This window comes from Setaria viridis, chromosome 6, assembly GCF_005286985.2.
Source record: "Setaria viridis chromosome 6, Setaria_viridis_v4.0, whole genome shotgun sequence".
Classification (NCBI taxonomy): Eukaryota; Viridiplantae; Streptophyta; class Magnoliopsida; order Poales; family Poaceae; genus Setaria; species Setaria viridis.
The window spans coordinates 3,638,689-3,651,957 of record NC_048268.2 but is presented as its reverse complement, the minus strand read 5'-3'; the positions used below and the strand labels follow the sequence as shown (position 1 = coordinate 3,651,957).

At 44.1% G+C, this 13,269-nt stretch overlaps 1 protein-coding gene and 3 long non-coding RNA genes across 4 annotated transcripts; 2 read left to right on the top strand and 2 right to left on the bottom strand.

Moving 5' to 3' along the window:
• Nucleotides 1-1,520: 1,520 nt before the first annotated feature.
• LOC117861430 (uncharacterized) lies at nucleotides 1,521-4,870 on the top strand. Its single transcript, XR_004641777.2, has 2 exons — nucleotides 1,521-1,928; nucleotides 2,637-4,870. It is a non-coding gene; the product is annotated as an uncharacterized lncRNA (long non-coding RNA).
• Nucleotides 4,871-6,136: 1,266 nt separating this feature from the next.
• LOC117860650 (uncharacterized) lies at nucleotides 6,137-9,971 on the bottom strand. The gene is made up of 6 exons (XM_034744020.2): nucleotides 9,785-9,971; nucleotides 9,510-9,642; nucleotides 9,289-9,392; nucleotides 7,761-7,932; nucleotides 7,530-7,670; nucleotides 6,137-7,443 (listed from the first exon to the last, which is right to left on the bottom strand). Exons 1-6 carry the CDS (start codon nucleotides 9,841-9,843, stop codon nucleotides 6,421-6,423), a joined length of 1,632 nt encoding a protein of 543 aa, XP_034599911.1. The 5' UTR covers nucleotides 9,844-9,971; the 3' UTR covers nucleotides 6,137-6,420.
• Nucleotides 9,972-11,259: 1,288 nt separating this feature from the next.
• Nucleotides 11,260-11,906, bottom strand: LOC140223114 (uncharacterized). Its single transcript, XR_011898554.1, has 2 exons — nucleotides 11,765-11,906; nucleotides 11,260-11,677 (listed from the first exon to the last, which is right to left on the bottom strand). It is a non-coding gene; the product is annotated as an uncharacterized lncRNA (long non-coding RNA).
• Nucleotides 11,907-12,437: 531 nt separating this feature from the next.
• Nucleotides 12,438-13,135, top strand: LOC117860651 (uncharacterized). Its single transcript, XR_004641535.2, has 2 exons — nucleotides 12,438-12,579; nucleotides 12,693-13,135. It is a non-coding gene; the product is annotated as an uncharacterized lncRNA (long non-coding RNA).
• The last annotated feature ends 134 nt before the right edge of the window (nucleotides 13,136-13,269 follow it).

Sequence of the window (13,269 nt, the reverse complement as noted above, 5' to 3'; positions counted from 1 at the left end):
GCCGAGACGTTGTAGCTTGGCGCCAGCGTGGATGGCGCCATGCTAAGGGTCCATTTTTGGAATTGGTTCCGTCAGGAGCCTATTTGTGAGAATCTTTCAAAAAAAGGGCTAAAAAACAAAAAAGTCGGGGAGCCCAAGGAGCCAGTCGTGGCCGTGCCGCCGGTGGTGCTCGGCGGCGAGTTCCGAGTTCGTCCTTCGCCACGACCTGGCCGTGGCGGTCGCCGTGCTGCTCCACACGTCCGCGTTCTTGGCCCGCCGGCGTCTTCTGACGGCGAGGCGGACGAGGAGGCGGTTATTGTTCTCGGGGATAACGAGAAAGACGATGAAGAGGTGGCCGACGCCGACGACGACGACGACGACGCGGTGGGTTGGAGACATGGAGTACGAGCTTCTCAGCGAGGAAGACATGGCAGAGCGCTACGACAGCGACAACGAGGCCCGCGGGAAAGCCTTCTGTATACTGTATCCATCATAATAATCTTCTAACCCCTATTTTCACTTCAATTTCTACACCTTTTCGGTTTTTTGATCATTGATGGCCAGTTTTGGGCGATGTATGATCTTTTCCCCTGTCGATGTGGAACGGCGAAATTTTCTTATTTTTGACAAAACAGGCACAGCTGGAGGTTTAATTTCGCTGTAATTCAGGCTTCAAACATGCTATATGTACTGACCTCATTTGACTTACGGACACCGTGCAAATAAAGCTTGAGATCAATGATTTAACAAACCAAACGGTAAAAGGATTCTCTTGAATTTAATTAATTAAGTTAGTTATAAGGATTTGATTTATAACTATCAATTATGCCCGTGCCTTGCAACGGGACAAAACAATTCTCGCATGCCCCCCAATAAACATGTAGCGAAACTTAACTTGATATGTGTCCAACATTGATTAACTGCAAAAGGGCATTAAATTATACACTGCAATTTCAAGAAATAATGATCATCAAAATAGTAGTACAATTCATGCGTCCGCTCTTGTCCTGTCAGAAATCCCACAATTAGCAAATATATATGTACTTTAGCCATGTTCATATACAAATTCGATTTCATATGTCCAACCATTATTTTATCCTCCATATCTTTTCAAAAACTTAAAATTCCAAATCTGAGGTCTTGCACAATTTCTCAAACTCTAAATCAATTTCAAGTGCTCTATAATAAGAATTCATGCGTCTTGTCTTGTCCTGCTAGAAATCCTACAATTAGCAAATATATATGTACTTTAGCCATATTTTTCATATACAAATTCGATTTCGAATGTCCGACCATTATTTTATCCCGCATATCTTTTTCAAAAACTTAAAAGTCCAAATCTGAGCTCTTGCTCAATTTCTCAAACTCTAAATCAATTTCAAATGCTCTGTAATAAGAAACCACAAATTCCTCGCTTTTTTCTGTGGGAAAAAATCCTTTCCATGGTTTACAATTCTATTTTCCAGTTCCATGAATTAATTTTTTTCCTAATTCAATCTGTAAACGAATGAATTTATTTTGCATGTTATATTTGCGCCCCCCCCCCTAATAATCTTGCTCATCTAAATCCTATAGGTTACTAACATACGTGAACACATATGGATTCTGATATAAAGACACAAGCTATGCAACTGATTTAGCATTGTTGATAAGCATATGTGAGCTTATTCGTGGGGCCATAAATTGTTGTACCAATTAATGAGTCAAAGGGTGGCCTTCTAATTCTGCTAGTGGGGCCGCCGGCCTGTGAGAGCCAGCTGCTGCTTTTTTTGTGACCGTGTGCTTGCCTGTCGGCCAGCTTGTGAGCCACCGGATGGCCCGGTCCAACTGAAACGCCGCAGCTGTTATGTTCTTCTCCTCTGGTTCGTGTAGAGACCGGCAGAAACAATAGCAGATTAATAATGAATCGAAGCACCAATCGAGAATCTTCCTCTAATCCCCTTCTTAAGGTACCCCAATCCTACTCTACTCTCCCCGCACTCTCATTCGGTATGTGAAACTAGTTGGCTAATATTTGCTCCGTGTTCAAAAATTTTCTGCATTTGGTCCAAAATCCTGGTGGTTTTCTGCGTTTGGTCCATAGATTCGATGTGTTGGTGTATGATTTCGGACATACAGTATATGCTGGATTAGTACAGTGTTTGTTTTTGGGGCATTTTGAGTTCAGGTATGTTAGGGTAGGATGCTTCGTAAATACATAGTAGTGAAATACCGGAAATTTTGATCGCTGTTCAGAAGGTGGGCTAAACTTTTCTGCAATGGAATACATCATCTTGATTTCTAGTCAAGGAGATGTACAGCACTTTGTATCATTTCTGTTAAACTAGTTGGTCTTCAGACGTGCATTGCACGTTCTTGAAAAAGTTACTTGTAGATTGAGCTGACTCAGAACATTCCTTGGGGTGATTAATATCCTGATTAGTCCATATGTTTGTACATTCCAATATTTCTGGCTCATCCATTCAGTTTATCATGGGTGAAGGATGGGCCAATCATTTGGGAAGTGACTGATTTGGTGGGTCCAAAGCAGGCACCATCCAAAGGACCCCTAATATCCTGAATAATTAAGGGGAGCCAGACATACCCCTAATATCTTGCAGCTTATGATGCTAGAGTGTGTGGATAGTATGTCCTAATACGATTGTTGGTTATTTTAGATGCAGCTCTTCTTTGCTGGCAAGCCGCTAAAGGATGGAGACAAACTGGAAGCCTATGGGATCTATCGAGAGTCCACCCTGCAGCTTGGGCCCTACCTGCATCCTGGCATGCAGATCTTTGTTAGGACCCTCTCTGGCAGTCTTATGACGTTGGATGTTGAGCAGTCAGACACAATCCACAAGGTGAAGACCAAGATTGAAGATAAGGAGGGAATTCCAGTGGTCCAGCAGCGGGTCATCTTTGCAGGCAAGCAGCTCGAGAATGAGCGCACAGTGGCTGATTGCAATATCCAAAATGGTTGCACCCTGCACTTGGTCCTCCGCCTGCGTGGTTGAATGTGGATCTTTGCTAAAATGGTCAGTGGTGGTTTCTAACTTTTGAGGCTGTGCCGGTAGGTTGGTTTGCGTTGTTACCATCGGGTTATTTTGGGTGGTCTAGTTGATATCTGGTGTTCAAGTCGGGTGAAACTCTGTTTCTCAATTTCTCAAAAAATTGGAGAAGAGCTTGGAGATTGTGAGTGCATGGAAGACCACCATCTTGCAGGTATTGAAAATCTGTTTCATCTGAAGTACTTGCGTCTCTCCTCAGGTTTAATAACTAAGCTCCCAGAGAAAATTGGAGAATTACAATATCTACAAACACTGGATGTACGAGACACCGGCATTAAAGAACTGCCATCCACTATCACAAAACTACAACGGCTGGCCCATTTATATGTTGATTATGACGTTACATTCCCAGATGGAATGATTCGACAGATGCACAGCTTAGAAGAGCTGAGGGAATATGGAGTCCAATCCTATGAACAAGGAAAGCCTCTGCAAGAATTCAGTAGACTTACCAAGCTAAGGACATTGGAAACTAGATGGAATTCATCTACCTGATGGCTCAGAAGATTCACAGTTATGTGGGAACTTTATTATCTTCATGCAACCTTCATAATCTATATATCATGGGCTTCGCTGAAGAGTACCCATTGTCGCTGGATTTATGGCATCCTGCTGCTCCTTGTAGCCTTCGGAAGCTCTGCATAGAAGGTTGTCCCTGCTACAAGGTTCCAAATTGGATGGGCTCCCCTGGAAATCTCGTGGTGCTAAAACTGACCATCATCTGTTTGAGACCAGAGGATGTTGAGATCCTTGGAGCAATACCCAGTTTATTGTTTCTCGAACTAAAAACTGCCGGAGGCACCAAAGGGAGGATCATTGTCCGTGGCAATAACGGATTCAGAAGTCTAAAATATTTCTCCCTGCGCATTTGTTATTGTGGGACCGCGCTGGAGTTTCAAGTCGGATCAATGCCAAATCTTGATCAGATGTGTGTTTATGTCAATGATAACTCTGTCAGATGTGTGTTTTTTAGTGCCATTAGTGATGCCATCATGACACTTCCCAACCGTCCCACTGTCAGATTTGAAACATGGTTTGATGGATGTCAACATCTCGAATGCATGAGTTAACTCCCAGAACTGCCGGCATTGACGATTTCATCAACCTCTGATTTGTTGCTACAGCATATTTCTTTCTTTCTTTCTTTTAGAAAACACACTTTGTTGTTCAATTGAACAAATTGTTACTACTGATGCCCTTGTTTATCTTTTCCCCTTTTTCATTTTTCCACTAGTTTTTGAGGAGGTATAACCAAGCAATTGGAGGGGTATTAACTGAGTGGCTCAAGTTTTTGCAAATTGGAGAGGGGCAAGCTACGTTTGGAGAGACTGAACAAGAGGTACCAAAGGTCGCACTTAGTGGTGCTAATCGGTTTCTTCATTCTTATTCAAATAACGTGCAGTTCCGTGTCACTATGTTTTCTCCATCATCTTCGTGTCCTTTATGGAATTATGGTATCCTTAGCAGGATGAGAGATAAGAATGGGAAGAAGTTGAATGGACCAATGAAAAACAAGTTGTGCATCAACAGGGACACTCTTAGATTGGTAGCAGCTATCAGAATGCAGTATGAATTGGTTCAGAAACAGAGCTTGATGTGTTTGGCTACATTGATTTAGGATATGCTGGTTACCTGCACAGCTGGGAGTCTTTTTCTGCTGTTTCAGAAACATAGCTTGCCACTTCATATTTCTGCGCTAAGCTGGATCTATTGACTCCATTTATATTTTCGTTTTATCCTTGTTATTCTGATCCGAGATCCCATGGAATCTGATACCAAGTTATTGCAAAGAAGATATTGTAAGACTCGAATTAGATTTCAATAAAGGCTCGGCCTGTCTGGAACTCACTGTTTAAACTTATTTTTAGTCTGGTCTTCAGAGTAGAGTGGAAGCAACCTATCACAAACATATCAAGATTTACAAATCAAAAAGTATTCTTAGGGATGATTGTGCGTGCCTGTGAATATCTTAGTATGTTTTTTAAAAAAATGTAAATATACAATTCGAATTAGATACGCTATTTGCTCCTAACCATTCCTAGGTTGTCTAGGTTATCTGTGGATTGATTTGTTGGTTCTGTTGCTCCGTAGGAGTACTTTGCTTCATCCAAAGGTGCCATGCGGCTTAGTTCCACACCATTTTGAGGACTCATTCCTAACCCTGCTACATCGGAGGAAACTAATTATTGAAGAACTATAATTTATTATTTCCTTATCATGATCTCTCACTGCTTGTACGAAAGTAACATTAAGGTGAGCTGCATACTAGCATCAAAATTATCTTTAGTACAGTACATTGACCACATTGCTCCTAGCTGGTGTGATAACATACCTCAGATCAATACATAATTTTCTAGCTACTTCAATTTTAAATTTGAAGGCTCGAATGGTATACCAAATAAATTACAGAACTTTGGCATACACATATTAAATTTGAAGCCTCATATGGTAAATAAATTAAAGAACTTTGGTATACATAGCTTAAATTAGAGAAGGTGCTGGGCAAGGAACTTTGGTATACACGCCGGATTAGGAAGGGAGGGGTGGGCGGGAGGGGCGGTTGGTGGGTGGGCGGCCGCCGGCACGCCAGCCGGCAGCGGCCGGGGCGGCGGAGGAAGAAAGGGTCTAGGAGGAAGATGGTGTTGGTGGGCTCTCATGGGCCTAAGCCAAGTAGTTAAGTGGTTAATGGAAGCCATATAGGAGGCCCCTAGTGGCACGTCAGCGATCCCATTCCATCGTCAAGAACAGCAAGATGCATCCACACACTGCCATCTGCGGCATTACCTGATCGAGCAATGTAACAAGATCTCCATTCACTGAAGAACACATCGACCAATTTTCCTAGCATCATGCCCAAAAATCAATCCCAATTATACTATTATATATGAACTACAGCTTTATAAAAAAATAGTGATTGAACAAATATTGCAAACAGTGAGACAAATGACAGAAGAACTAATATCCTAGCATCCCCTGCTTCGGCACGCTCCAAGAAAGAAGCATAACAACTTGGATATCACAGCAGCAGTGCAGCACATAACAAAAGAACTTGGATGTCGTGTGGAACAATTATCTACAGCCGGAGTACCACAACAGAATGGCAAGGAATATTATTTTCTAAGATTCGGTTTCTGTTATTACCTGTGGAACTGCATAAATGTTTCAGAAACCTGATACAAACAGCACACATGTACAATTTACAGAGACTCAACAAGACAGGTATTATAACCTAGTAACAACGCAGTAGTCTCCTCCAGTCCTTTTCGTATCAACTCAGCATACACAGAATTTTCCGGGCGACAGCCAAATACAGGATGACCGAACAGCTGAAGTAACATCACAGAGACTTCAAACTATGCTGAACAAACTACTTGCAAACCAGTAGTTTCCATCCTCATGGTTTTGGTGGAGAGAACAGGTTGGGGTAGGAGAAATATGGGTCATCTTCCAAAGATGGTGACCTCTGTGGTACATGGGAAGGCACATAGTCCTGTGTATTGTTGGTAAAGGAGTCCTGGTGATCAAATACTGGTTTCTGTGTTGGCTCGGTCTGATGATGGCTTTCCTGTGGGACACCATCACTGTAGGACCTAGTATTCTTCTTTAGATCTGCAATGCGCAGCTGCGCGAGGTTTGCAGCAGCACGGGCCGCTGATGCAGCTCGCTCTGCTGATTCTGCTGCTGCCTGAGCAGCAGATAATACATCATCCAAGTCTATTTCTGCCCCACTCCCAGTAGGTGAGATTGTGTGCACCTGTTCTGGTTGTTTTGAGAACATATAATCAGTAGGAGGCACTTCATCAATTTTCTTTGTGAAGATTTCTGGTTCTACTGGATTCACTGGAGATGGAGAAGGTGAGGGGATTGACTCGTTTTTCTCCATCGAAGAAGTAGCAACAACTGGCGGTGGTGAGGCAAAAGGAATAAATTGCTTCTTTTCATTTGGCAAATCTGGCATGCTTGACTGAGCAGATGGTCCAGAAATAAGATGTTCCAAACTTTTCATTTGAATCTTAAAAATACCATCAGCTGTTGGATTCTCCTCCAAGTCGGTAGGATTTGAGAATTCATGAGGAATTGACTGGGAGGTTTGAGCATGTGGACCAATATCATGGGTTGATGGTACGTCAGGAGGTGGACAATCTGCAGCTTTTGGGACTGAAGGCAAATTGGGATTTGAGAATTCATGAGGAGTTGATTGAGACCTTTGATCATGTGGACCAATATCTGGGGTTGATGGGGCATCAGTAGGTGGACGAATAGCAGCTTTCGGGACTTCAGGCAAATCCAGTGAATCGAGACCAGTATCTGACTCATAATCTTCATCAGGCTGCTCTGCAGCACTTGCAGCTAGTGTTTCCTCATGTTTCTCCTTAGGAAGAGGTAACGTGGAACCATTGAAGTAGGTTGGTCCATTCTAAGAAGGGAAACAATGTACAAAGTGAAATTCAAATTACTGAACCACAACCAACCATGGTTAATTGTAAAGAAATATATATTTACCAATAGGTCTTCATGAGGTTTGAGAAATTCTGTTTCCGTCTCTGATGGATCCCAATCAACTTCATGCTCCTCAGCGATCTCCTTCAGCAGTTTCAACTTTGCATCAACAGGAGGAGGACGGATAGAAAGAAGCTCAATTATCTGCAAAAGTATTTGTTCTGGATACGTTATGAACATTCAAACTATCAGATAGCATGATCAAATTACTTCCAGTTAAAAGCATCATATGACCTGCCGATTGACCCCACAATCTGGCATCAGCTCTGAAGCTGCAGCAACAAACTCCTTCCCATATTTAGTAGCAAACGTCATTTGAACTTGCATCAGTTCAGGAAGATCTGCACACCTTGGAGCAGCAAAACAGATACTGGATATTGCTTCTTTGAGATCGATAGGACACTCCCTGAAGCAGATAGAAACAACAAAGAAACACAGATCAGTCACAGTCATCTGTAAATCTACAGAACTTTGCAATACATTTTTTTAGTACGGTAATGCTGTCCGGAATCTTAAAAAAGTCAGACGCTCCGACATATGTTGCGACATATGTTGCAATAGTTAATCATCGATGTTGCAACTATTGTTTCTGCATATTTCACGGTGAATGTTGCATAAAACATAGTGTTCATGTTGCGACGGGAATTTTCCATCCCAGAATCAAACGACGTAGTTATTTTTACACAATATTTTTCATGTTTCAAACAGTAACCGCTGATGTTGCACTAGGTAATTTTTTATGCTTCATCGGAGCGTCCGATGGAATATTTCCCATCAGACATCCGGGCACTAGTGGCGCCATTTTTAGTACCATAAAAAACAGTTTATCACTATTAACATCTAATCTAGCCCTTTTATATATGAGAGATGGAAATGATACCCCCTCCCAACAGACATACACACAAAAAGAAATTTAGTGACATCCTCAGAATTCAGGCTATGAAAGACTCAATGCCTAAAAAACAATGAGGCCCCGTTTGGATCATTGGAATTGAATTCCATCCTAATAATCATAATTTAGACACAAATTAATTAAGCTAATATAATTGTATGTGGAATATAGTTGTATATTATAGTTGCTGATATGGGAGAGATACTTATATGCTGCACTTCTACTATAGAGAAGCGAGTCCAAGAGCGTGCTATAAGAATTGAATTCCATTCTAATAACCATAATCTATAGAATCAATTTCCATCTCCCACCCCATGAATTTAAGATAGGCTTATATCTAAACTTTGGAAAGTTGTGGAATGCCACATTCCAACATAAATTAGCCTACTCCATTAAATAGATTCCAATTCCTTCAAAATGAAGGAACCCAAACGGGACCTGAAGGAATATAAGAATGCAGGGGCTACAAATGGAAAACAAACACACTATACAAATACTAAAGAAATCTACCATCTTAAAGTTCAAAAATGGTGGCACTAGTGGCGCACCGTGTTGAACCACAAAATTAGCAACCGACCGACCACTAACGGGAGATTACAATGAAGCCAGTTCTAAAGCGGCCATCCCGCATCAACCGGAAGTCCAGAACACAACAAAAAAGCACCTCGAAAGTTCTTGGCCAACAAAAAAAATAGTCAACGAGTCTCTAGAAACCACCACGAGAACACTGTTGCTCCAGCACACTTTGCCATGTCAAAGGGCAACCAAGCTACAACTAGTTTATATTGCAATGCCCAAGATCCTTAGATCGACAAGTGATCGCATCTGCAGTTACGAGTTGTGAAATGGAAAACTGAGAGAGGAACGAACTTTTTGGCCTCGATGACGGGCAGGCGGACGGCGACGAGTTCGCAGAAGAGCTCGAGGATCTCCTGTGCGGCCATCATGTTCTCCTCCCGGATGATGTGCTCCACCTGCAGCAGCAGCATCCAATTAGCCAGGCTGAACAACTCCCCCCCAAATCAGAAACCAAACCCAGCAGTGACTCCACCGGGAGCACTACTGAATCCGCACGCACGACTGCACCGTACCCTGATTCGCGCGGTGGCCTCCTGCCCCGCCTCGAGGAGCTTGGCGATGTCCCTCCGCATCTGGCGCAGCTGCAGCTCCCGCCGGTTCCGCAGCAGCTTGATCCGCGGGATCGTCAGCTTCAGCAGCGTCTTGCTGCATCCCCGCCCACCGCCGACACGCAGCACCAGGAGAAACCCGATCAGAACAGGAAACCACGCGAATCGAAGAACCGAAACTCCCCCAATCTCCCGCCCCCGAGATCCCCAGCCCCAGAAAACCCGCGCGTATTTATTACCACTTGGCGCCGCGGAAGCCGCCGCCGCCGCCCTTGAAGAAGGCGTCCAGCATCGACATGACTCCCGGTGTGCTGCCTGATCGGATGAGCGAGCGGCGGGGGATTCGATCTGAGTGGCGACGCCGAGAGGGAGAAGAGGAGGGAATTTGAGGGAGACGAGGCGATGAGGTGGAGGTGGAGGCGGAGCCGTGTGCGACGTCGGCCAGGTCGGTGCGTGCGCGTAGCACGCGACGGGGGGCACCTGCTCCACTGCGCGAGGGATCCGGGCCGTCCGTGGAGGACACGTGGACGGCGGATTTCTCGTGCCGTTCGCTGTCTGGCTGTTTTTGCAGGGATTAAGCAAACTTGGGCGAAGTCAGGGCTCAGGAGGACTCGGGCGGGAGTCAGGAGACTTGGGCTTGGGTTTGCTTCGCTCGAAAGCAAGCTCGGATTCCGATCTCCAGATCGGACGGCTGGGATTCCTATCTCTTGCGGCATGCCTCGCACGAGTGTGACGAACCAATACATGACGCCGCACGTCGACACAGGCGCACAGCCATGCAGGAGCAGGATGCTCGCGATCGCCTCCAAATGCCGCGAGCCCCGTGTCTCGTGCCCGTGTATCGCCAAGTATGAAGGATCGGCCCTGCCCTTTGGAACATGCTTCCACTCTCAATCTCCAGTCTAATTTCTTATTTCTCCATTACGGTGTGTTACAGTGCGCAGATGGATCCGTAGATGCTTTTGGCTTTGATTCTATAAGTATTAACCCCAAATCACCACATTTCGCATTAAGATTTGGTCACAAACAAAATTTTTACCCTCTTTTGTTGGTTACCATGAACTTCATCATCTTTCTTAATTGGTTTAGCTTTTGTTCTAGAGTTAAAAAGTATGATTCCGATCATTAAGAAAATGCAAGAAGCAAAGAAGGCTTGAATTGTTCACTCAGACTCACAAGAGCACTCTTGATAGATTTATTGTTATATAAAGGAAAATGCTTCAAGTTATATAATAAAAATCCAAATACATTTTCAATTATTTGTATTTTCTTTAAATATATAGGGCCTCAGTTTATTTTTCTGCACCAGGGGCTCAAAAACTTTGGCACGGGCCTGGGTTTCACATACACACATCCTATTTGTCAGTCACCTAAAGATGGTAGGTTAGTACAGGACCCAGTGTTCCAAAAACGAGAAGGTTGTGCTCAGCTTTGAAAATTTCTTAAAAATCAGGGTATCTTTTCCAGAAAAAGATAAGGTGACCTCCATTAATCGAAATAATATCGGAACTCCGGCATAAAGACGTCCAACAGCAGTATTTTCATCTTTAAAGTTTGACCAGAATAAAAAGCTTTTGGAGGGTAATTTTGAACTACGCAAGTTCCTGCAGGCTCAATGTAGTACGGTGGAACGGCTATTACTCAATTGTAAACAGTAATAAAACTCTTCCACAAGCACTGGTGACCTGACCAGCTATTAGGTACTAGACGAGACTAGCTAAAATCAACTCTTCAGGTTAGAAACATAATGCAGGCACCGCAATTCCCTAAAAGCTCTGCAAATTGACAATGGAAAGGATGGAAGCCTCTGCGTTACCATCCACATGCTGGCATGGACTTGATGCATACCAAAAGGCTTCGATACCAGGTATAGCGAATCAAAGGCACATAAAAATCCAAAAGGTTTGATCAATGCTACCACTACCTCAAGATCAGTCCACTAGAGACACTTGCAAGTCACGGGGTGTCCTCGCAGGTCGCTGCACAGGAAACCGCAAGGGACGGAAGGAGGATCCAACTCGTACAGGACATGGTGCTCGCCGCCGCCTCCTCCGGTCAGACGGAAGCAGACCCTTCGTGTTTTCACCAGTAGGGATCTCCAAGGCCCCCCCTTCCATCATCGGGTTTGAACACTGCAACATAACCGTTAACCTTTGTCAGCAACGAAACCTTTGTGCCAACTTCACTGCGCCCGACGACATCGACTAGAGAAAACTCACAAGCATTTATGCTGGAAGGAGACCAGTCAGGCTCCCAGTTCATGTACACAGCCCAAACCTGCCTACTTGTGGAAGAATCTCAACCTCGAACAGTGTAGTGGTTCCAGTGTCTTCTACTAGATGAGAGAAACAGCAAGTCGTGTCGTACCGAGCTCCCTGATTCATAACTCTGAATGTGCCACAGCTGATGGTTATCCCCTGCCCCATCCACCGTTTCTCCTGCTCCTTCTGAGGGAAGGCCTTGAGCCAGATCAGACGCACCGCAAAAGGATCTGGCTCAACTTTTGTTATACAGCCGTAGAGCTTGGGGAATGTATCAGCATCATCATCATCATACAAAGCCCATATCTGCCCACGTTTAAACATCTCAGGCGAGCGGTCTTCTTCAAATCTGTGGAATTCAGGGTAGGATATTTATAAATACAGGGGGAGAGTTGGCTGCTGCCGAGTTGATTGGCACCATGGGTGTTTTCCTGCAAGGTTGTATCCAGTTCAGGAGAGGTATCTGTGTCCTGGTCACATGTACCTGTGGTTCTTAACTTCTCTTTGATGGTTGCTTCGCTGGACGCATGAGTTGGAGGAGTTAGTTGTCTGTCGGCCCTGGTGGCATTATCTTCTGATATTTGCTTGCAGCTGGTGTCAACATGAGCTGACGGCGAATCATTCTTCCCTTGCCACTTGTTGCTATCTGAGTTCAGGATAGTGTTTTCATCAGCATCTTGTTTTCTCTTACTTGTCTCCGCTGCAGCACTCAGCACTTCAGCATCCTCCACCAAACCCATGTTCTCTGGGTCAACAATCTTTGGATCAGCAGGGTATGGCATAGATCGTTCTCCTGTATTATTTTTTTCCATTGGAAAACCAACTCCCTCATGTAACATCGCTGACTGACCAATACTTGGCTGTCCATCTGTTTTTCCACCTGCAGAAGAATGTTTTGCAGAACTAGGAACATGTGGAGCATCTGCCACTGTAAATGCATCTTCTATACCAGAATTGTGTGTACCAACCATGTTTGGATTAGGAGGATCTGGCATCAGCCTTGCATGCATATTATCATTTCAGTTGGAACTGAAGACTTATCTTGATTCAGTGTTGAAAATTGAACTTCCACATCCGAACTTGGCCTGCAGGAGGCTTCACGTGGTGGCCTTGTTGACTGCAAGACGTTTTCGAGTTCGAAATGCTTTCACAGGAATCCGTGCACCTAACGAAGTGGGCATGGCCTGTTCCTTTAAAGCAGATGCAAAAAATCTCCTTCCACATTGCTGGCAGTAGACCTTCTTATTCAGGAACCGGAAGTAGTACTGATATTGTGTCTTACAGGATGGGCACTTGGTCCAAAATGCATTTCTGTTCGTTTTGATGTCATACCTATATCTCTTCATTGATTCGTGCAGGATAGAATAAGCTTCAGAAACCAGCTTGAAAGCAGCTTCAGCACCAGGAAACCTTTTCTTATCAGCATGAAGTGAACTGGTTAGATTGAGGTATTGCTTTTTTAT